Source organism: Dermacentor silvarum, chromosome 1 (genome assembly GCF_013339745.2).
Source record: "Dermacentor silvarum isolate Dsil-2018 chromosome 1, BIME_Dsil_1.4, whole genome shotgun sequence".
In the NCBI taxonomy this organism is placed as follows: domain Eukaryota; kingdom Metazoa; phylum Arthropoda; class Arachnida; order Ixodida; family Ixodidae; genus Dermacentor; species Dermacentor silvarum.
The window spans coordinates 381,909,370-381,933,458 of NC_051154.1; the positions used below are offsets into that span (position 1 = coordinate 381,909,370).

Below are 24,089 nucleotides of genomic sequence, written 5' to 3' on the forward strand. Positions count from 1 at the left end.
ACACGCGGCGAGCAGCTTTTTCTATCACAGCGCCTCCCACGGGTGCCCGCTTCGCTCTTGCCACTACAAACCTTCTGGATGGATGGATGGATGGATGAGGCTGAACCCTTTAAATCGGGCGGTGACATACGCCACCTAGCCATGACTATTAAGATAATTTGTGCTTTGTGGTGGGTGAAATTTCACCCCTGCCTTAATTTTATCCACCAATCAGATAACCTCTGTTTGGTTATTTCTACCCGCTTAAAGTCTATTTTGCCTTCACTGTCCCTAAACCCCAATGCTTTGAAAAAATCAGCCCCGTTGCCTTGCACTGTAGGGTTAAGCCCCTTACAGAAAAGTATGAGGTGTTCAGCCGTTTCCTCTTCTTCTCCACACGCACAGCACAACGTGTCTATACCTTGGTACTTGACTCGGTACATCTTAGTCCGCAATACTCCCGTCCTGGCTTCAAACAACAAAGACCTTCCCCTAGAATTATCGTAGATATTTTCTTTGGCAATTTCTTGCTTGAAAGTTCGGTATGTGCCCAGTGCTGATTTCGTCTGCATCCCTGTTTTCCACAGACCCCTCTCTGTTTCCTTAACCTTTTTCTTAACCGCTGTTTCCTGGTTTGCACCCCTCCTGCAGTCCAAATATTTGATTGACAGTTTTCTGGTCAGCTTCCTCCATTTTGTATCAACATTCCTCATGTACAAATAACTGAAAACTCTCCTTGCCCACCGCTTTTCTGCCATCTCTCTCAATCGCTCCTCAAATTCTATCTTGCTGCTGGCTTCCCTGCCCTCGAATGACGTCCATCCCATGTCACCCTGTACCCCCTGATTTGGTGTATTTCCGTGTGCTCCCAGAGCCAGTCTACCTACCCCTCGCTGCTTAACTTCCAACCTTGCTCGAACCTCTGATCTCATGCACAGGACGGCATTGCCGAAAGTCAAACTAGGGACCATCACCCCTTTCCAAATCCCTCTCACCACTTCGTACCTATTGTAATTCCACAGTGCCCTATTTCTAGAACACTGTAGCAGCGCTGCCTGGTGGGCCCCAACCGCTTCCGCAGCTTCGCCGGGTGCCGCGCTGCCTCCGTCGGCCGTGTCGCGCGTCGCACCCCAGCGAGGACGCGGAACGAGGTGGCACCCAGACGCCGGCGATCGGGGCGCTGTCTACTGCGAGCAACTTCGAAAGTAAAGGGCTCCGCACCCAATTACTGATGCAAGACGCATTTCATTTCACCCGTGTGTTCAACAATAAATACGTAAGGCGATACAATGTACTGCACGAGTGTGACTGTCTGCTTTCCTTGCCTGGTATTATGTAGTATTACGTGCCCGGAGGTACGGGGCCACCCAACCAAAGGGAGCACGACATAAAGAAGACAAGCCAGCCATTCGAGACCAAGGAAGAGAGACGCTGCTGCCATTTTTGTTTTCTTTATGATACTCGCAATCGACAGGTTGGTACAAGGTCGGTTTACAGCACTAACGCTTATTCGAGATGCGGGTTAACAATAACAGCAATAGTAGCTTGAAAGACCATGTAATCACAGGTCCCTTAACTTTCACAAAAGCAGGGTTGCTGAATTTCTAATTACCAAATTCATTTGCCGAGTTTCCTGGAGAGTTCCTAAAATTTAGGTACACCTGTAGAAACAGGAGAGTAAGCAATTAAAGTCTAGGCCAGGGATCAGTCTTGCGATACCTGATATGATGTTTCATCGCGCTCCAAAACACTGCGTGGTGGGCAAATTCCAAATACCACACTTAGGGCCTATGTTGTCCGACTATGCCTCTAGTTCAATGTCAATGTACTTTTCTAACAGCTTTTTTACAGCGAAGACGACAAAAGTACAAAAAAGAACAGACAACACGAGCGCCACCTTTCATCAGATAATATTTGCGCAATCAGTCGCGCCGGCAGAGGCGGGAGATGATGTGTCAGGATCGAAGGAACAGAAGGTTGTGGATGCCTTTCAGTGAAGTTATGGCTAGATCTCTGAGCACAATAAGAAGCGACAGTCAGTGCAGCACGATTTTGTAGTCTATATGATATTAATAATCTACGCTCGAGAGGCATGCCACATCGAGAAAGCATATTCGCGTTTAGTATTTACCGTATGTCTGATAAGTGTGCACCATGGTATGTTGTCACTAGAAGTAAAAAATCCCAAAATATCATAGACAAATACAGAGTTTTCATTATCTATGTCACCAAAAATACAGTGTATTGTCAACTTTTGAGACGGCGGTAATCGTATCTCCGTCAAAAAGCCTCGACCATAATTCGAATGAAGAGATCATCCGTAAAAGGAGGCCAGAAATTGGAGTACTTAGTATCTAGCCTGGTAAAAAAAATTAAATTCCGGGGTTTTACGTGCCAAGACAACGATCAAATTATGAGAGACGCCGTAGTGGGGGTCTCCGTATTAATTTTGACCACCTGCGGTTCTTCAACGTGCACCCAAATAAAGGAGAGCGTCATCCACACACAAACCTTTCCAAAACATTGAGCTTATTTGTTATCCGTCGTCAAAGACATAGAACCGCCACCCGCATATACAATGCATCATTTTTAGACAATAAACCAGCGAGCATAATTTTTATGAATCCGTTGTAAGCAGTGTGCAAAAGGAAGACTACGACTGAGTAAAAACAGAGGACGGTTGTTGTTGGTGGTGTTGAGGCGACAACAAGTGCTCAAGCACGGTAAATACAGCACTCTTCCTTAGTCGTCCTCGTGCGTTTGTACATTGCTTGGAATGGATAGCTTCCGACGTGCCCTTTTCCCCATTCTTCTACAGTGCTTTTAGAGGGGAAGAACCAAGAAGCTCTTGCAACTCTATAAACATAGTATCTGAAAGCTTCTGTGGATGTTGCCTTGATGTCAGGGCACGGGGTACTGGAGAGTGAAGGAAAGGCTAACCAAATCAGCCTTAGAGGGGTCCCCGACCGCAAATCGGCAGAATAGGTGGATAGCGGATACTCACTCCCCAGTATTTTCGCAGGCTCGGTACTCACTCACACTCACGTGTACTTGCACTCGTCAGTACTCACTCGCGCTCACAGTCACTTCCATTCACACTTCCTGGCACTCAACCCCGCTCATTCTCGCATCCACTCCCACTTACGGACACTCGCTCGCATCCTTACTCAGGTCCACCCACACTCTCCGACCGTCACTCTCGTCGACTTGAAATCACCGTCGGTGACTTTCGTTCGCGCTCACGATGACCGTCACTCACTCCTGCTCATACTCACTCTCGTTCTTATACTCACGTGTCCACTCACACCCTTCGTCACTCACTAACGCTTCATCTCAGGCCTGTAAAATAAATATGGAGCGAGTACGAGTCAGTGCGCTCGTGAGTGCGTATGCCGACCTATGTACCCGACCCTTACCCACGGCCCGTGAATGCGGAACGATTTATTCTCAAATCATATAAAGGGAACAAGAGGCAGCATCTACGGCGAAGAATCTAAGCCGATGAAAATGTACGTCAGTCAAGAACTTTATTGAGGTCCAGAGGAGTTTTAAGCCGTTGGAGATTCCACGCGGGGAGCTCCTCTGGCCCAAGTGGGGACGGGAACGTGGTGACGCTCCGCCAGTTCTTGGGCCCTCTGGACAGCCTTGAGTTGGAGTTTGGGGTCCGGCTTTTGAGGGCGTCTTCCCATTCGGGCTCACTGGAGAGAGGGCCCTTTGCTAACGCGGTACGTGCGAGAGTGAGCAATAAAGTTCTGGGCAGTCTGGGCAATTTGCCGGGATGTCTGAGTTGTAGTGACTTAGTAGGCCTCGTGACAGATACGAGTACGTTTGTAGCATTCGAAACGCGACAAGTTAACTTTTTTAGTTCGAACTCATTTCTAGAATGGAAATGAGATCATTCAAATTTATTCCAGTCCTTATTTGAAATTCAATTGAAAATTATGTTAAAACTAGTAACCTTTTACCTGCGCTAAATGAGTCCTTATTATATATGTGTGAATGCATATTACTGTGAATCATCAAGTCCCTGTGCATTATATTAGTTTGTAAAACGTGTGTATGCTGCATCTTGTGTTCCTGCAAAAGAAAAATCCGTATTTTTTTTTCCAATCTTCCCGACACCAGCTGCGATAACTATAGGATCCAACAACGTTTTCAGTTTGTGTACGTACATTTTTTGTGTGAGCTACATAAAATAATTTAAAAACACTGCATTAAAACCCGCAGTATCGCTACAAAATGTGCATGTGTCGCAAAGTGTACTCGAGCAATGTGACTTCAAAGGGGGGCAAGTGGCTATGGTACAATTTCGTCTTGCATGAGCCTTCGACCGTATTTCCCACGATGTGCTGTTCTGCGCGCATTGAACTTGGGCAGGGCAAAAGTGGGAGACATAAAAAAAAATGGTGTGCGTAAAACGTACAACACGACTCGTTGTCAATGTAAAACGTACTCAGAATGTTCAGGTACGTTCCAACGCGAGACAGGCATGTTCACACTTGCCTCTATTGGTCGAGGCATGCCTGTATGATAAAGTTTACAGTAGCACATATGGGCTCGCAGAAGCGAATTCTGAGCCCACCATAAAGAGGCTGCAACCTCTCGCAGCATCTTCACAGCATAACTAGTCATGCACATGACATCAGTTTTGGACAACCCTTTATATATATATGTGTATATATATATATATATATATATATATATATATATATATATTGAATGCACAGAGGTCACTCGATGTTCCACGGCCGTGAAGAGCAGTACATACCGCAGACAACTCGTTCTCACTCGTCCCTGTTCAAAATGTGGCAATTTCCATTGACTTCAATATTTGAAATTTCGCCGGCGTTCTGCTGAAAACTTCGGCTGCAAAATCACCACGACCGCATGGCTGATCAGTGGTTGGGCGTGTGCATTCCATTTTTGGTTCGCGTCGGTTACGCGAGTCACGGCTTTTGGAGAATCTAAAATTGCAAGTGTTTATTGTGCCTCAATAGCCCTTCGTTCCGATGTCTGCAAGGTAGAGATGTAGAAAAACTGCCGGTTCACGATGATTCGGCTTTTCCACTACGGGTTTTTAACCATGCTGTATCAAAAGAGCGTACGCAGTAGAATGTTGTCTTCCGTTGCCAGCGTGTTTTACGGCTTGGCGCTAGCCCCGGCTTCTGTCCTATGCCGCAGCTTGACCTGTATAGGTGTCTTAGGGCGGATAATCACCGTCTGCACGATGAGCCCTATAGGGTCTTCAACTCGCGAGCACGGCAGTACCTCGTATCTCCTCAAGAGCTTGCACAGTGCGGCCTTCAATTCAAGTAAGGCAAACCTGTTCCCGATGCAAGACTTGGGCCCGATGCCGAAGGGTATGAAAGCGCCGGGATGAATATCCTTCGCTACTGCTGGGGCAAATCGCTCGGGGTTGAATCGAAATGGTTCGGGCCAAATTTGAGGGTCGTGGTGAACGTGCCAGAGCGGTGCGAGCACCTCGCATCCGGCCGGGAAGAACTGACCAAGAATGGTCGTGTCGGCGCGACAGTGGCGCGACACCAGCATTGTCACCGGAGGGTAGAGCCTCAGCGCTTCCTTGACGAACATATCCAGCCGCTCGAGTTCTTGTAGCTGGCCATAATCCAGGTCTTCGTCCACCGGATACCTTCGCACGAGTTCCTCGTGCAACTGAAACAAGAGACGCATCAGTTTAAGGTAATGCTAGCCCATCAGGAAGTGCAAAAAAATAGGAACGATACACCAGTTTCATTATATGTACGCACTGTATGTCACACTCGGGAACTTCCGTGACCAGGTCTTCGCACTCAGTTCATAGCTTTCGGTACAAGCAGTCGCGTCAGACCATTTTTCAGTTTAGATGTCTCAGATGTCCGCTGGTTTAAGTGGCAGTTCGCTGCTAGTATACACCTTACTATTAACTCGGCTTTAAACACATGAGGAGCGCTGCAATATCTTTTTTGACGAGGTGCCATTGCACGCGACACCAAAGACCAACGAAGCGCATCCCTTTCAGAAGAAGCTTTAGCTCGGGGGGCTCCTATCTAAATACATGGCAACGGAGAAATGGTTGTTCTCGCTACCACTGCACCGAATTTGATGACATGTGTTACATTCAAAAGAAAAAGTTAAACTCTAGTGGCGTGCAACCAGCCGATTGTTTTTTTTTATTTATTTATTTCAACCGTGAAGGTTTTTTAATAAAAAGTGTAGAAAATTCCAAAATTTGACGAAACGAAACTATCAAGTATACAGCTCTAATTCAGGAATGAAAAGCGATATCACCATTCCGTAAACTATGCCTAATAATGCATCTAACGCGGACAAAATTATTCTATTACATACCCCTCTGAAGTGTACCACTAATTTGTGAGTAGGACTTTCGCGAAACCCTCGTAAACATTTTAACAAATTTACGTAAGATGCACATCGATATATCAGACATGTTCGTTTTAGATGCTTTAACGGATGCAGTTTAGAGAACTGTAACACCTGTTTTTGATGCAGAGTTACGGATTTGCAAACTACCTGCTCCTATTTTTTTAACTTCCCGATTTTCAGAAATTTTCGTTAAAAATTCCAAGCGCTAAATCAAAATTTTCCTTGCTACTGTCGCTACAATTTAACTTCATCGCTAAATTTCAATAAACTTAATTCATATCGGTCCAGTGGCTCTCTCATAAAGGCATTTGTGCGTTTTACATGTATAATAGGGAAATGCGGGTTGGCCCCGAGTTGAAAAAAAATTTTCTACACGACAAATCTTTTTCTGCCGACTGGTGTATCAACGAACGCAACGCCGGAAGCAGAGCAGGAAACAGTTAAGACCCTTCCCCTGTTTGAGCCCATCACACGTATTTGAAAGCGGCCCGCTAGTTCGTATTCAGGTGGGCGCAGGCGTGATAGTGCTTATTAGTACTATGTGCTCTTTTTCAGTTTACAACCCTAAGCATTTACGAAGCCAAACATCTGGCTATCTACGTAGCATCAGGTGAACGTCCCGCTAGAATGCTTCAGCAACGTAAATGAGATAACTGTCGTCACTGGTTGGCTTCGAGCCATGAACATCACGGCTGTGATACAGACGCTCCTCCACTACTCGACAACCGCGATGCATTTGCAGCTGAAAAAAATGAAAACAAAAACGTTATAGGGGCCTGCGAATATTCCCCAATATCGGATACAATATTTTCAATATTCAAAGCACGAATATTCAGAGCACCCTGGGCGTGTTTACCAGAGCCAGCACTCACAAACCTTGAGGGCGATGTGGAAATCTTTTTTGCCGCAGGCGTCACGAGTACGTGATCTTTTTGGGTGAAGGCAACTGGTCAATAAACCCACATATGCTACCTGCATGAAGGCATCAATGTTGCCGGATTCGAGACCCTCGTTACGCAATGAACGAGAAGAAAGGGAACCGAGGGGCCTGATTTTTATTTATAATGTCATAAGAAGCCAACAAAGACACCAAGGACAACATAGGAGAAATTACGCTTACTTACTTTCATTTTGATGATGATGATGATGATGATGTTGTTGTTGTTGTTGTTGTTGTTGTTGTTGTTGTTGTTGTTGTTGTTGTTGTTGTTGTTGTTGTTGTTGTTGTTGTTGTTGTTGTTGTTGTTTTGTGGCGGAAGGGCCAGCTATGGCCAAAGAGCGCCAAGACGTGGTGTACTGAGTGAGCAATGGTGTGATCAATCACAGTGGGTAGGTGTAGGGTGGCTGTAAAGGGGCCTAAAATCCTGCGCACTAAGTGTGCGTAAAAGACAAAATTAATAAGATCATGACAATGGCGTGATAGGGGCGCAATATATATAATATAGTATAAAAAAGTTGTAAGCGCTACAAGGCACTACTGCCGCACAGAGACCCTTAAAAAGCAATTAAGGGCCTTGAGGAGAGTGCATTTCAAATATGCTGTTGCAGCAGCGTCCTCTGAAAGAGGATGCTGCTACGAATCTCTCGGGCGAAGAACTTGCAAAATGTCGATGTCGTTTAAAAAGGCTAAAACTGAATCGTGCTGAAATACCGGGTCAAAACGTAAAAACATCGCTGGGTGAAGGGGTATGCTCTCTCTATAGGCTCGAACAAAGTACCTTTTTCTTTAAGGTTCTATTAGTGGACACTGTACTCGGATGTGAAGTACAGTAAGTGCTCGCCCACATCTAGTACAGGTCGGGGGTTCACTTCCAGACAACAGGTAATTATGCGTGCCGTAAGTGTGTCCTATTCTGTGCCTACAGAATAGGACACACTTACACTTACTATATATATATATATATATATACATGAACGAGTGAAGAAGGGTAACCGATGGGCTCGATTTTGTTGATCAAAACCATACAAAGACAACAGGCAATGAAGAAAAGGGACGCGTCGGGGAAATTAGCTGTGGTTGAAAGTGAAATGAATAAAATAAGGAAGAAAAGGGAATTCAAAGTGGATGAAAAGATAGCGTCTCGTCGGTGGGAGACGAACCCACAACCTCCGCATTACACGTGCGTTGCACTACCTATTGCGCTACGGCAACGGCTATCCATACATCTATCCAGCAACCTGAGTATTTATGCTTACTAGATCGAGCCCTCGAAGTGCCAACCAGCGCCACTCAGAGCCATGATGGGCGGGTGTGAAACATCCTTTTTTTGCACGACGGCGTCACGTAACACGTGAACTAAGAAGAGCAGTCACGTGGCTAAGAAAACCCTCGTATGCTACCTAATGACCTGGTTAGCACTACCTGGTTAGCACTCCCAGGGCTGGATCTAGTAAACATGAATACGCACGTTGGTGGACGGATTGATAGCCGTCGCCGTAGCACTATTGGTAGTGCAACGCTCGCGTAATGCGGAGGTTGTGGGTTCGTCTCCCACTGCTGAGACGTTATCTTTTCGTCCACTTTGATTCCCCATTTCTTTATTATTTTCCACATTTCAAGTTCAACCACAGCTAATTTCCCCGATGCTTTCCTGGGCATCATTGTCGGTTGACTTTATATGGTTATGACGCTTTCTAGAAGTAGCACTTGTAATATAGCACTTGCCTTGTCCTGCTCCTCGGGGTACTGAGCCATCAGATGTAGAATGAATGACAGGGTGCTTGCGGTGGTCTCGAAACCGGCGACCAGGAACAGCAGGCTGTTAGCCAGCAGCGTGTCGTCGTCAATGGGCTCGGCAGCGCCTGTCGGCTGCTCGGCAGTCACTTTTGAGGCTTCAGTGCCCGCTTTAGCCGCCTCCTGCGAAGGAGCAAGGTAATTTATTTTCGACAATATCAAATATACCTACATCACGTAAAAGGGCTGCCTTTTTTCATGTTCTTTCTTGTTTTGTTCAGATCTGTTTATCATGACTCCGCGTAAACTCCTGAAACCGAATGAAGGCAAATAGCTTAAAGCAATGGACTTCCAGCGTGTGCATCAAAGACGTTCATGCGCAGCAAATGTTCAGATGTCGCCAATTAAGTTCGCCTGCACTAGCCTGGCCCACATTTTCCCTTCTGGCGCTTTATTTGCAGCATAGCAGGGAAACTAAAGAGGCTGGGCAACGCTTTCAAAACATCCTCAAAGGGGCCTTGAACCACTTTTTATCGAAGCCTAAAAATTCATTCGAAGCTAACCAACACTATTTGAGAAATACTTTGCCACAAAAAGTACTCCAATGCGTTCAGCAGAAGCGGAGTTATTGGCAACCAAGCGTCCTCCGCGCGGTGCTTCCACTTCTTCAAGTGCTTGCACTGCGAAGGCTATACGGCGGAGCGGGGCGTGCCAACAAGGCTGCGCCTACTGAACGTCACCGTGGCACGCAGTTGAAATTTGATTTTGGATGTTTACATAGACACCAGTACCTTCGATTTTGGCGCCGACGACGCGCCATACGTAAAGGGACTTTAGCCACACGCGGTTTTCGTCAGCAAGCCGCAGAGCACTCAGTCAGCGGACTCATCGCGGCTCCCCGCGGCGGCCGCGGTATCTACGCGGCGTAGCAGACCGCAGCTACATACAACTGCCAAGGCATATGTAAACGGGTAGCGTAGCTTCCATAGAAGCTCACATGTCAAGAAAATGGCGTGTCGTTGCAACCGTCGCCATCTACGTATCGGGGGGGGGGGGGGGGGGGGGGGGACAACTAACAGCAAGCAAAGAATAAAAAATAAAAACTGACGTCACAACCGGAAATGGCAGTGACGTCAAGATTTAAGCTGCTTGGCGCGCATGTTCGAACTTCTTCAGCGTCCGGCATTTCGACCGTTACGCCCAGCAGCAATTCTTTTTTTTTTTTCTCTGTCTATTTTTCAGGCTGAAGCGAGCTTGCGACTCACCTCAGGTGAAGCACCAGCGCATCATTAAACTATACGAGTGGCGTATGTCTTAATGTGATCATAATTAGGCTGTTCTTGATGGCAATTGCTCCAGTAGGTTCCTTAGGAAGATGAACGAATAGGATGGAAATAAATGACAATGCCACAGAGGTTTCAAAAGCAACTTCACATTTATTCGTCTAGAATAATGCAACCAATATAACTGACCAAACAAAACTTCTTTCAATGGATGAGAAGTACTATGGACAGCTCACCGTCGTAATGTATAGCAACATATGTGAAACCTTTTCACAGAATCAATCGCAATTACGGACGACGCCATGTATTCATTTACAACAGTTGTCAGACAAGACAACATTGCGCCACATTGTCACTTGGAAAACATTCGACTTACTAATTTTGCTTCCTCTCGGACACTCAGAGCCTGCGTAAGGGAGAGTGAACGAATATAGCGCGACGTTTCTTCGCGGAGCGTTTCGCATTTATCGTCACGACGAGACACAGCGCGTCGGATGCCGCAGCGTGAACTTGCACGATAACAAAAAAATCTGCACTGAGACCTTTCACCAATGAATGCCATGCGCTAGGCCACGCAAAAATTGAAGTGAAGCGCACGCCACACTTTGAAAAAACGCGCAAGGAAAAAAAAAAAAAAAAACTGGGATGAAACCGCCCCGTTCAAGGGAGGAACGCCATTCCGCACGACATAATAGCTGGTTTGCACAGTATTGCGAAGTCTTGCGCCAGAATCCCTGGTTTGTAGGGGTCACCAAGAACGAACTAATAAATTGTGAATTCGAAACAAAGTAACATGTGTTGTTTTAGTAGAGGAAAAATATTTAAAACGGAATATTTACTGGTATGACAGTATTCTGATTTAAAATTTTCGAACATTTTTTTTTCACATAGGTTTCCTACTTTCACTGTTTGTCCCCCCCCCCCCCCCCCTCACCTAGTCCCACTTCAATCGTGCAACACTAACTGTAGGGATGTACGTGCGAGTGCGTCGGCCATTTCATTTAAAAACAAACCGTGGTGACCTGGTACCCATATTAAACGCACCAAACGTAAGGTCGAAGGGATTAATCTTTCTAGTGTGTTCAAAACTGTATTGTCTGAGGATGAGGTGAGTGCTGTGCAAACTGACAACGAATCAGTTACTATTACAGCTGTCGAAGAATTTCCAGGAAGTTTACGAAGAGCTAATATAATTGACACCTTATCAGTCATCAACAAAACCAACAACGTCTTCTTCTTCGTCTCCACGCTTAACCTAAAAGCCCGCGCTACTTCAACCTCGTCCCCATGGGCACATACCCACGGCAAAATAGTTGTTCCAATATATATATATATATATATATATATATATATATCAATGAAGCATTGAATCACAGGAGCCGGCACACAAATAGTGCAAAGAATAGAAGCACGTAGGCAAAAAATAACAGAACTTTACTGACGTTTCGGCCGGGAGTCCGGCCAGGGTCCGGCCAGGGTGGAGCCTTCAAAATTGTTTTTCCGAGCGTGAAAGAAGCCCGCGAATACAAAAGCGCCTCGAGCGGCCTGACGCGCGGCAATTTTGTTTGTGCTTTCGCGGCCTTCTTTCACGCTCGGAAAAACGCTTTTATGGAGCACGTATTGAGCAACAGAGAGCTGTATCAGGAGTTTTTCATGTTGCTCTACAGTTGTCTCATTGACACTTTCATAATTAGGACAATACTTCTCGAGTCAGATAATTAATTACAATTACCTAATGAAATCACAGTAACGAAAGAATGACTGGTGGTTACTCCACTGTACAGGAAACGCCATGCACTAGGTTTTCTTGGAGTAAACTACTAACTATGGATTGACTACTTGGGTTTGTATTAACTACTAACATTGTGCTGTATGCTGATGATACAGATGTTTTTTTTCTGGTTCTAATCTTAACGTACGGAAGCAGCAGTGTAATGGCTGGCTGTACCAGCTATTCCTTTGACTGACTGTCAACCAGCTTCAATTGAATGTCAAGAAAACGAAGTTTCTGCTCTTTCATCCAAAAAACAAACCAGTAAGTCATCATATTAAATTAGAATTCAATAACTCGCGTATTGAACATGTGCATAGTTGCCTGTTTCTGGGTGTATGCTTCCGCAGCGACCTATGGTGCACAGATCATGTGAATTATATTAGTATGAAAATGGCCAGATCTATTTGTGTGATCTAACGTAACAGGTGTCTTCTTTCACAACAAGTTCAGAAACAATTATATTTTGTTCTCGTTCATTCCCATCTTGTATACTGTAACTAGTATGGGGCACGTCTAATAAAACTGATTCCTCTAAATTGTTTTCACTTCAACAAAGAGCCCTACGAGCGTTGTGTGCAGGCCCAACAGTCGAAGCAAATGTTTTCAAGACTTGCCATGTTCGCGATCTTTTTCATTCCTATAACTTGAGTTTGGAAGTTTACATTTTCTATAAAATCAAGCAGGATTTTGATACTTTCAATAATACTTATCTGTCGAGGGATAAAACATATGATTTACGTGTTGCCGCATTGTCTACTACTAGATCTAGAACCAATTATGGAAAACAAAGTTTACATCACCAAATCGAAATCCTGTGCAATACGTACCAATCAATTGTGCAAATAGCTGTACAAAGTACTAGTGTATTGATGTTTAAGAAAAAAGTAAAGATGCTTTTTTCTTCTGTATAACTTTGCATAATCACAAAAACATATAAATTGACATCAATTGGTTTGTTCTGTTCTTCCAGTATACTGTTTTTGTCTTCACTGCAGCGTTTTCCTTTTTTTTAGTTTACTGCTAAATAGTTCGTGCAGTTCTTTATCATTGCTTTGGTGTACATTTGATGTCTTTTTTGTGGTATTAATTTTCGTGAACAGCATTCCTGAGAATTATGTGCTTTGCCTGTTCGCCACCGGTGCCATGATTTGTAATCCGGGGAGAAGGCCATGTCAGGAGGCATGATTTATCTGCCTGCTTTAGCCTCTCCTTGGGGGCATATTGTAAAATATGGCCGAAATAAACAAATCTTGAATCTTGAACCCAGTTGCTTCTTTTTTAACTCTTGGTGCATGATAGTTGGGACACCCTGCATATTCTGCATTTCAATTTAAACCACAGCTAATTTCCCCAATGCTTTCCATGGCTTCATTGCCTGTTGGATTTATATGGTCATGATTAGCAAAATCGAGCCCCTCGGTTTCTCATCTTCCCTCATTCATATATACCGGGTGTTCAAATTTATGGTTGAAGAAATTTTTAAAATCACCCGTCGCAGGTGTAGCATAATACCTATGGTTGAGTTGGGTTATTCACTGAGGCGGACATTGGTAGCATGAGACATCGAAACACATATTCAACTAATTAACAAAAACTGACTAATGATCTCCTTAGTTAATTACTTTACGACAATCATTGCAATTTACGAATTGTAGCCCGTGAGTTTGCAAGACGCATCCACTGGACATGAATTTCCAGGATGACGCCAGTTTCGAGGTATTATTTCCCAAAGTGTGGGACGAAATACATGGGCATTCCAGTTACTTTTGTGCATCAATGTATAAAACAGCATTTTGGTAAAAAAGTAAGTGCAACAGCAGTGCATTTTTACGGTGAGTTTTACGGTGAGACGGCGCATACAACCAAACTGGTGTCATCCTGGAAATTCATTCCAAGTGGATACGCCTGACAATCTCACCGGCTACAATTCGTGAATTGCAATATGTGTCGTAAAATAATTAAGTAAGAAGTTAATTAGTGATTTTTTTGTTCATTAGTTGATTAAGTGTTTCGTTTTCTCGTGCTACTAATGTCCGCCTCATCGAATAACCTAGCTCAATGATAAGGATTATGCTACCTGCCACAGACGATTTATCAAAGCTCTGTAAAACTTAAAAATGGGAAGCCTGTATATAAATGCACGTGCGTGAGTGGCGTAGTGGGTTCGGCGAAACCTGCTACGACTAACTACCTCAAAGGAAAAAATGAAATCAGGAAAGAAACAATTTATGACAACTAAAAGAGAAGTTCCTTACTTTTCGAAGCGAGATCAGGCTGCCTTAGAACGCGTAGTTATGAAGCGAGGTACACCAAGGACGAAGACGCATGTGCTTGCTGCGGTAAAGCTAGGGAAACGATGGAACACGTTTTATTGGAATGTGAAGAAATCTACGCAGCTGCCATTCTGGGCTCCTCCGACCTTCTTGAAGCCCTTGGGTTCAGGGATAGCGGGGAAAGTAAACGTGTCCGCTATAGAGATTACTAAGAGACGGTTGGAGGTTTGGTGGCAAAAAAAAGTAGGGAGACCTCAAACAATGGAAACGTACAGAAACAGAGTTCCCAGTAATGGTTCAAAAAGTTTGATGCTGGGAATTCTGCGTATCTGTGCGTTTTCTTAAAAAAATATACGTAAAACATTAGACAAAATAATAGCAGGAGCTTGGTGGCGCAACCCACCACCCCGTTTCAAAGGGGACGCTCATTGCATCCATCCATCCATGGGCTGCTATGCCCGAGGGCGCGGGATCAAATCCCGGCCACGGCAGCTGCATTTGGATGGGGGCAAAATGCAATAAACGTCCGTGTACCGTGCATTGGGGTGCACGTTAAAGAGGTGGTCAAAATTAATGCGGAGTCCCCCTGCTACGGCATGCCTCATAATCATACCTTGGTTTGGCCAAGTAAACCCCCACAATTTAATATTCTTTTGCGTGCATGTGAGCCGGTGAATGCGGATAGTGCACCTGGGCATCCAAGAGGAGCTGCAGGATGTCCACCCTGCGGCTGCCGCTGCTCAGGTCCCCGACCTTCTGCGAGCGCCGTCGTGCCTCGACCACGCGGCGAACGTTGTCGATGATCTCCCAGGTGCGCCTGCGTCAACATTTTTATATTTTCTAAATCTCTGTAAGACCTAAAATCTCACATACGCTCATGCTTTCTTCGGACCACTGTAAGAAGATGGCACTATTAGATTCTACCACTCAGTGATTATATATGGTAATCCACGTTACTGTGAATTATGGTCTTACGTTGTACCGCTTCTGTCTACTTGATGCTGCATGCGTGTACACTGTTGCTGCTGTCTTGTGGCAGCACAACTATGGTGTTTTAAAAACACGATACGCATACAGCACAGCTATTCCTCTAAAGCAGATCACGCAGCTGCTGCCGTAGAACTCGTACTACACCCTGACCATACATATCGATGTGTACTCTAACCACGCATAGATATTTATGCTAAGGAGCAGCTATCGCTTTATTAAAAGCACCTCTATACAAAGTAGTGCGGCGGAGAGCATTGCACAATATGCCACACGCCTGCGCAACCATCGCCAGTCACGTGCCCCTCAGTGTCATATTACTACCCCTGCTCTTCCCTCGTCGCTCCTAGTCGAGTACATAACTTCCTGCATCGCTGAAGGCATAAGCTTCCGTCTCTATTATGTTGTCGTGTTAAAAGAGGCCCGTGACGTTTGACTGCTTCAGACACCATTGTTACCGTATCGGGAGCGCCAAGCCCTCAAATACCGATTGGTAGTTTTAATCCTTGATTTCTTTGATTACATTTGATGACCCAATGCAATCCGAAGGCTCCGCAGTGGAGGGTTCTGAATTAGTCTCGACCATCTAGGATTCCTTAACGCGCACCGAAAACTCAGGGCACGGGTGTTTCTGCATTTCGCCTCATTGGAATGTGCACACGTGGAGTCACGTCCACGACCTTGGGCTCAGCAACACAACGCCATGCCCGCTGAACCACGACAAAAGGTGAGGTTGTAATTCTCTAGATTAAATTTGTACCACATATATCCTATACAGGGTGTTTTTTTAGCTGCACCAAATTATAAAACTAGAAAAATATAAATCTCGGTCACGTTATGTTTACCATTCGAGTGTACGGATTGGCGGCCTCTAGATACAGAGCAATTTCCGCACTTACGTGCGTAATTAGAGAAGTTACGATAATTAACTTTCTAATTATCAACAATAGGTGGCTACAGAAAATGAGTACTTTGGGGCCCGACCTCGACACTGCCTATCCCAACAGTCAAATTTTGAATAGCGGAGTTCATGTGGGAGCTACGCGAACAATTAGTTCCCCTTGGCAGGCTCCTTGAAACCGAAACTGGCCGCGAAAAGAGCGTCTGTGTCGTCGATGTCGCCGCCCCCCAGCGTTTCGCCAGGTCACCGAATTCATCGCCAGTCCGGCCCCGCGAGCAGCTTGCGTTATCTCCGAGTTGTCTGTGGCGTTCGCAGTCGACTCTACAGACAGATATGACGCCGTGCCTGCAGTATCTAAAAGCCTAAGGAGCGGGGTTGGCGCTACAGCGCAACGTGGCGCCCGACGGAATGACGAAGTAAATTTGGCGGCCCGCCGGCATTGAAGCGCTAGACCAACGCCGCAGACAGCAAAGAGATAACGCAAGCTGCTCGCGCGGCCGGACCGGCGATGACTTCGGAGACGTGACGAAAGGCTGGGGGGCGGCGACATCGACGGCACAGACGCTCTTTTCGCGGCCAGTTTCGGTTTCAAGGAGCCTGCCAAGGGGAACTAATTGTTCACGTAGATCCCACATGAACTCCGCTATTCAAAATTTGACCGTTGGGATAGGTAGTGTCGAGGACGGGCCCCAAAGTACTCCTTTGCTGTAGCCACCTATTGTTGATAATTAGAAAGTTAATTATCGTAACTTCGCTAATTACGCACGTAAGTGCGAAAATTGCTCTGCATCTAGAGGCCGCCAATCCGTACACTCGAATGGTAAACATAACGTGACCGAGATTTATATATTTGTAACCTTAAAAATTTGGTGCAGCTAAAAAAAAAACACCCTGTATGCCGGCTGTTCCACGTAACTTTAGCCAAACTTAAAAAATATGCAAATGTCACGTAGCTGGACAGAACGAAGGTAATGTTGTTTGCCGTCGCTTGGAGATACTCAAATTATATTTTTTGCATTCCGCCTAATTACCTAATTCGTCTTAATTAATTATCAACTTCTCACATACTATAATTAGATGAAAAGTGTCAATGAGACAACTGTAGACCAACATGAAAAACTCCCGATACAGCTTTCTGCTGCTCAATACGTGCTACATAAAAGTGTTTTTCCGAGTGTCAAAGAAGCCCTCGAATACATGCAAAGCGCCTCGAGCGGCCAGTCACGTGGCAATTTCGCGTGTTTTCGCGGGCTTCTTTGACGTTCGGAAAAACACTTTTACGCAGCAGGTATTGAGCAGCAGAAAGCTGTATCGGGAGTTTTCAAGCGAAGCTTATATTGCGTTGCAGATTTCGGTGGTGGCGTGATCACACAAAGACACGTGTGGCGCATACCCGCATTGGATATGCGGGTATGAGCCAGGGACAAGAACGAAAGAAAGAAAGAAAAAACGGAAGAAAGAAAGAGCAGGTGCAAGGAAAGCTGCGCAGATTACGTGACGCGCGCGACCAATCAGGGTCGTTTGTTGTGTCGCGGGGAGGGAAAGGAAAGGAAATGGGGTTGGCGCGCGCTCCGCCGGGCTTCCCTCGCCTCAGGTCAGTTACGGCGTCCGGATGGGAAGGCCGCGAGTGGTACGCTCCGCAGAGGAGCAGGCTGCGTTTGAGCAACGGCGCCGCGAACTCGCTCGGGAAAGGGCTCGTCGTCGACGTGCCGATTCTAGCGTGAGGGCTTCCGAAGCCCAGGCGAAACGTCAGCGAAGAGCCACGGACTCCGAGTTGTGGGAGCGCAATGTTGAGGCCAAACACCAGAGAAGAGTCGCCGACCCTGAGTTTTGGGCATACGAAGCGGAACGCGTGCGACAGCATCGTCTTGCCACAAGCTTCGCTTACCTCGATTTCTTCGACAGGGGAAGGGCTCTGAATTTTTTCATGTTGCTCTGCAATTGTCTCATTGACACTTTTCATCTAAATATAATATTTTAGAAGTTGAATAATTTATAAGGCTAATTATGTAATTAGACGGAGTGCAAAAAATTATATGATTATCTCCAAGCGACGGCAAACAACATTACCTTCGTTCTGTCTAGCTCCATGACATTTGCATATTTTTAAAGTTTGGCTAAACTTACGTGAAACACCCGGTATATTGCGCGCCTTCATAAAATTGAGAATGTTGTTTTGCATCGTGAAAACCGATTGTATGCTACGCAGGCACAATTAGGCGACAGGGTATGTGCCGTCTGTTGTTCAGGTCTTGCGCAGTTCTACGCCGGCCCACTTCGCCCCCCTTACCTTAGAATCCCAGTGATAATGACACACAAATGCACGAAGATTTACTCATGAGCAAGTTTCACAAGAATATATACTACGGCGTCAAACTATAATTTCAAACGGATGAACGACTGATTGAGTTTCTATGCTTCCACATTTAAGCAACAGCGCAAAAAGTCAGATGATAAACAAAGCAGCATTTTTTCTTCCAACGTGGTCTTTTTGACGCTTTTCTAGAATAAGATCGCTCCGCTGAGTTTCGCAAGCCGTTTCTCAATCCGCACCTGTCAAACTATCATCAGGCAGATCAAGGCAGATATGCCTGATGTGCTGGCGCCTGCACGGATGTTACATAAGCCAATTGACTCTCGTGTTAGCAGTAGACGGCTTCGCTCAATTTCCAAGCCCCAACCCCGCAATGACGCGAGGCGTACTTGTAATGCAGAGTGGCACTGTACGACCACGATGCGCACTTTCCCAAGAAAGGGAGAGCCACGAAGCTCATGGTGAACGCAGTCTCGGCCTCGTACAGGATTCCACGCAGCAGCTGCGCCAGGGGGTTGTCCGGCTTCTTTTGGCCGTCCAGCTGCGCAGCGAGTGCAATACTCACACACGTAACACACACGTCGTCAAGTACCAAGCAACGTCCCTTCCCGTGCACGTTCGTGTCAACTATAGTCGTCAATGAGCAGCCAGCACTTGCGCCAGCAATCGATGCCACGCCGTGCTGGTCGGCCGTTGTCGATGCCCAAAGAATGGCACAAACCCACCGTGGAGACTAGGCCATGAATCCGAAAGTATAGGAAACGATGAGTATAAGTCGAATGAAAAGGTAAAATGTAAACGAATAAGATTATTTTTTCAGTAGCTAGCTTTGCAATAGCAGAAAGAAAGGAAATAAATAAATGTACTCAGAGCAAAGCAAGGACAGAATATCAGAAATTTCATTTTTCAAGTATTGGAAATACATAACTGAAAGGAGGAAGAAATAACGGGGTATATCCATGGAAGACATTCGTTATTGTGAGGCGTAAAATAATACAGAGAAAGCCTCTGCCTGCACTATAAAAATATAGCAGGCGGCCATGGAAGACAGTCATCAAAAAGTAAAGCGTTATAACGTGGTATCGCAAGGGTGGTAGTAGATGTCTCGTCAAACGTTCCAATAACTGCAGCCGATTAGTAAGGCCCCAAGAGAGAGTACAACAGAACGGCATAGGCTCAACCCAAGAGTGCAAAACGAAACTTCCTGAAGTCGTTTTCTGTAACTGCGGAAATGGTGACAGAATATTTATCAATCAATTCCAATTCATTACAGATCACAGCATTCAGTCGATACCAAAACTACAGACCTATATATATGCAAGTAACGCAGCGGGATAGGACAGCACAGCTTGGTTAGTGGAACTTTGAATTCCCTTTCGTTCCCCGCACACTTACTTTCACAGAAATAGCTGTGATGTGACGTACTTGTTAAACATAATCTGTAAGTCCTTTAGTAATCATGCAATATGCATGATGAGTTAAGGGCACTTAAAGGACATCTTCAGCGAAACTAGATTAGCAGATCAAACATGTAATTTCATACCTGCCAACTCTCCCGATTGTACGGACACGGCCATAAATCTCCGGAAAAACTGCCCCAACCCTCCGGGAAAAAATATTTAAAGAAATTGCAGTGCATCACAGCCACATTTTAATTGCCATTATAAACTTGGTAGCTAGCCGAAGTCGGCTTTAAATCCAAACCAATCGTGTGTATGCAGTGTAGGCCTAACTCAGTTCGCTGCAGATCGAGGCATGGCTTGAGGAGTGTGCGTGAGGCAAAGGTCTAATAACGACATTGTTGCATAATGGGCGGTTCCATTAAGCTAGCTTCTCCGCTTTATTGCTGTGTTGTGCGGTGAAACATAATAAGAGTGGAAAGGGGCTACTTTCACAGGACAAAATACTTGTTCCTCATTTGTACGTGAACGTACGCGCCCGTCCGCGGTCACAGTAAAGGCGCCGAGATGTCTGATAACTGCACTGGCAGCCATTCAACGCTGCTTCTGACGTTATTGTGCCGCAGAAAAAAACGCTATTTTTCTTTTTTTGCCATCCTCTCTTCCTCGGCGAATCTGCCAAATTTCGAGGTCCCCAGGTTGGCAGGTATGCGCCAGTCTTACCGCGAGTAGTATATATATCGGCATGCTAGAAACGACCCGAATACTGAAGGCGGTTTGAGGGCAACCTTTAATGACGCTGCACCCCTCCATGACGTCATAGGTCAGGTGGTTGACATCATATCAAGGTGGTTGACGTCATATCAAGGTGGTTTAAATAAGCACTTCCTTTTCTTCAATGTAGGCTAATGTTGTTTGCGTGCCCATCGTAAGATGGGGGTGGTCCGACTTCACTTTCGGGACATCATCTGCACTCCATAAGTTTCTTTTCTTTTTTATAACCTCCTTGGCTATGACCAAGGGTGATTTACTATGACGATTTGGTGAGAAGGCAGAAGAACTGGGACGAAGACGAGCGAACAGAAAATACACAGGACTAGTGTTGACTCAACTGTTTCTGTTGCACTTTAGACTTGCCTTTTATTGCCAGACGGGGCTATACCGTATATCACAACAGCGAGAGCGCAAGCAGTCACCGCTGGCAATTTGACAAATTAGCAACAATGAGCTAGCGCTCTAGTTACTATGATATGACAGTCTTTTTTGCACAAGAAAGGCAGAACAGAACTGCAAAAAGTTGCGAGTAACGCTAGTCGTCCGTCTTTTGCACTCGTCTATCTTCAGCTAGTCGCACTGCGTTCTTACCAAGTATAAATCGCCTGACTCAAGTCTAGGTGTTACGACATATGGCAATGTCTGCTCGAGGCAACTTTAGCGTTTGCTTGCAAAGAAATAATTACATTACAGCTGCAAAACAAGCAAAATATTGTAACTTTAGTAAATATTTCCTGCGCAAAAAAAGAACTTGCGAGCCCGCGAAAATTTGGTGAAACCTTTGTTGATACAATGACGGTCGTCGTTACCGTGGTGTGGACGCGAAATTCATAGACAACTTTATTCTTTAGCCTTTTCTTGATTGTGCACGACTGCGGCAAGCCTGACAACGAGAAATAGTGGGTGGGCGGCTGCAAGGCAAACACATAGCAGCAGACGGATCGGAACTGACGTATCCCGTAGATGGAACAATCGACAGAGTTTACCCTGGTGACGTCAAGTGCATGACCCTGTTGGCACCCGGCCGGTAGCGTATAGCGCTGCCATGTTCACAAAAAATTATTGTTACGACATTGTGTACATGAAGCGCGGGTTTGCTCAACATATGTTCAAAATACCGGAGGTGGTTTCTTGACCTTTATCTTGCCTGTACAATTGTATGTCATGTGAAACGCGTATCTCGCTGGACGGTTTGTTTGCTTTTGTGACTTTTTTAGGGGGTTGGTTTTCATTTTTTTTGTATATTAGTTCGATATCGTATATCACGACGTGTGTTTTTTTAACTCTCCTCGCTAAAGTGTAAGAATATAAATTTCGGTTGTTGAAAGTGAGCGTTTTGTGTTTGTCGTTGCTTCTTGCTCTCGTGCCCCCATGTGACGCTACATTTTTTTACTGGAATAAACATAAATAAAAGGGTTGTTGCCGTTCACTGGCAATGTCGATGTCTTCCTTCACTTGGATATTCAATCAGATAAAAAATGAAGAGGAAATATAATTTCAGTTCGTGTTCAAGGCCCTCTCTATGTGCAGTGTGCTTGGGACAGTCGATGAGGAGGTGGTATACGTTCTCGTCTTCGATACACGTCCTCCCTATTCAGTATTATGACTCACCAACAAGCCCACTGTGCCCACTCGTGTGCTGCACGCTCAAACGTCGTGTGGCACAGGCGGATATTCCCACAGTAAGTTTTAGAATGGACGACCAAAATTGTTTTACTATAACAGCAGATTCTGCAACATTTGGAGGCCGATGAAAGGCGCGAGCAAAACTGCGCATCAAATGGTTTAGAGTCGTTGCGGTCGTCATGGGTGCAGAAACCAACTGTTCTATCGCGGCTGCGGGCGCTCCGCCGTGGCCGTGTCTTACCTGCCAAGCCAGCGCACAGTTTGCGATCACGTCCAACGAGAGCCCCTGCGAGACTTGCATGGCGTCGAGCGGTTCGCCTGTCTCCGCTTTCCTCTCGAGCACGTCCATGAAGTCGTGTACGCACCGGCTGATGATGGGCGTCATCAACTTCATCTTGGCGGCGCTGAAACTCGGGTTCAACACCGTCCTCACGTGCTTCCAGTCCTGCCCTGCGACGCGTACGACCGCTGATCACATTTCCGCGCAATAAATCTCCCCCTGTCAGCTGAAAACACCTTCGGTTGACTAGGTGTGCTAACAGATACCTAAAAGATCAATAGACATGTTTACCTATACCTGAAGCCGACATCAGCTAACAGTAAGCAGAGACTTTCCTTAAACGGGGAAATTGTATCGAAACGTTTTCCGGGAAGAAAGGCACGAGTAGAAAGACAGGGAAAAAATCACGTAGATCGAGCGCACATTTTCGAATGTGCGTGAATAACGCTTTCCTAAAGGTAATAAAGCGTTCGCACAATATCACTGCCGTATGTGTCATTCTTATGCATCGCCTGTTCTCTGAAAATATTGTTAGGTTCCTAGGCACTCTAGAAGGCAATTATGCTCGCTTTATTCGGTGTCGCAACTATACAATGCGGCTCTGTAAATATTGAGCTCCCAAGTGAATCACGAATCTAATTTTTTTTTATTTCGATCTCACTTGAAAGCGAGATGAATGGCTTACTTTTTAGGGCTTGACAATTTGGGCAGTTAGCTATGATGTAATGCATTAATGGCTTAGTCTTGATTACGTTTTCAACATGGTAAACCGGTTCCACCGCGCCAGAAAATATCTTAGCGTGCCATCCGAAAATGCTTGTGGACACCTGAAAATATCTTTTGATGCAGTTCACCTTAAACAGAGCAATGCACAATGAGAGCGCTCGTGTAATTTCGAGTCGCTCTATGTACCCGTGTATTGCGCTTTCTAATCCTTGACTATGCTTAGGTTTTAAGGGTTGTCCAAAACGACAACTCGTGTAAGTTGTAGTAGAGTTGCTGATAGCTAGGCGTGCAAATACGGACACTAAAACGTTGAAAAATCCCCACAGAAACGCCGGAACTCTACTATAAGGTCGCACAGCGGTGGAAAAGAATGAGTTAGATAGACACAAAACTTATCGGCGCATGCTCAGAGAGGGAAGCGCCAGCCCGTCAATCATGACCACTTCTGAGCACTCGCGAAAGATACTGCTTAGGCGTGTGAATTCATCTTCGTGGAAGATTATCAAGGGCTGACTTTGGCACGGGCTTCCGCTGTTAATGATCTGTCATGGCTCGATTATAAGGCGTGTTCCTTCACTCTGAGTTAACAAAACTACACTATGTCACAATTAATGGAGTACGCTTACAATTGCGACAATGTATAGCCATAGGTGACGGTGTTCTATACCTGTCAACGAACGTTTATGGTCAGTTAATCTTTGGTGCCACGACCTG

At 45.5% G+C, this 24,089-nt stretch overlaps 1 protein-coding gene across 4 annotated transcripts in view; it reads right to left on the reverse strand.

Annotated features, from left to right (window-relative positions):
• Window positions 1-24,089, reverse strand: part of LOC119437498 (cytochrome P450 3A8) — a 72,713-nt gene that overhangs the window by 13,774 nt on the left and 34,850 nt on the right. For 2 of the 4 annotated variants that reach the window (XR_007465118.1, XR_007465117.1), the window contains exons 4-8: window positions 22,611-22,819; window positions 18,959-19,110; window positions 15,058-15,184; window positions 9,029-9,220; window positions 3,147-5,652 (exon numbers count right to left, since the gene is read on the reverse strand). Coding sequence is in view for 2 of the 4 variants with exons in the window: in XM_049660614.1 (XP_049516571.1) it covers window positions 9,029-9,220; window positions 15,058-15,184; window positions 18,959-19,110; window positions 22,611-22,819 (680 nt within the window). In the remaining 2 variants the exon portion in view is untranslated. The remainder of the gene's footprint in view (window positions 1-3,146; window positions 5,653-9,028; window positions 9,221-15,057; window positions 15,185-18,958; window positions 19,111-22,610; window positions 22,820-24,089) is intronic. The other 2 variants (XM_049660614.1, XM_037704506.2) reach the window with 2 other exon arrangements.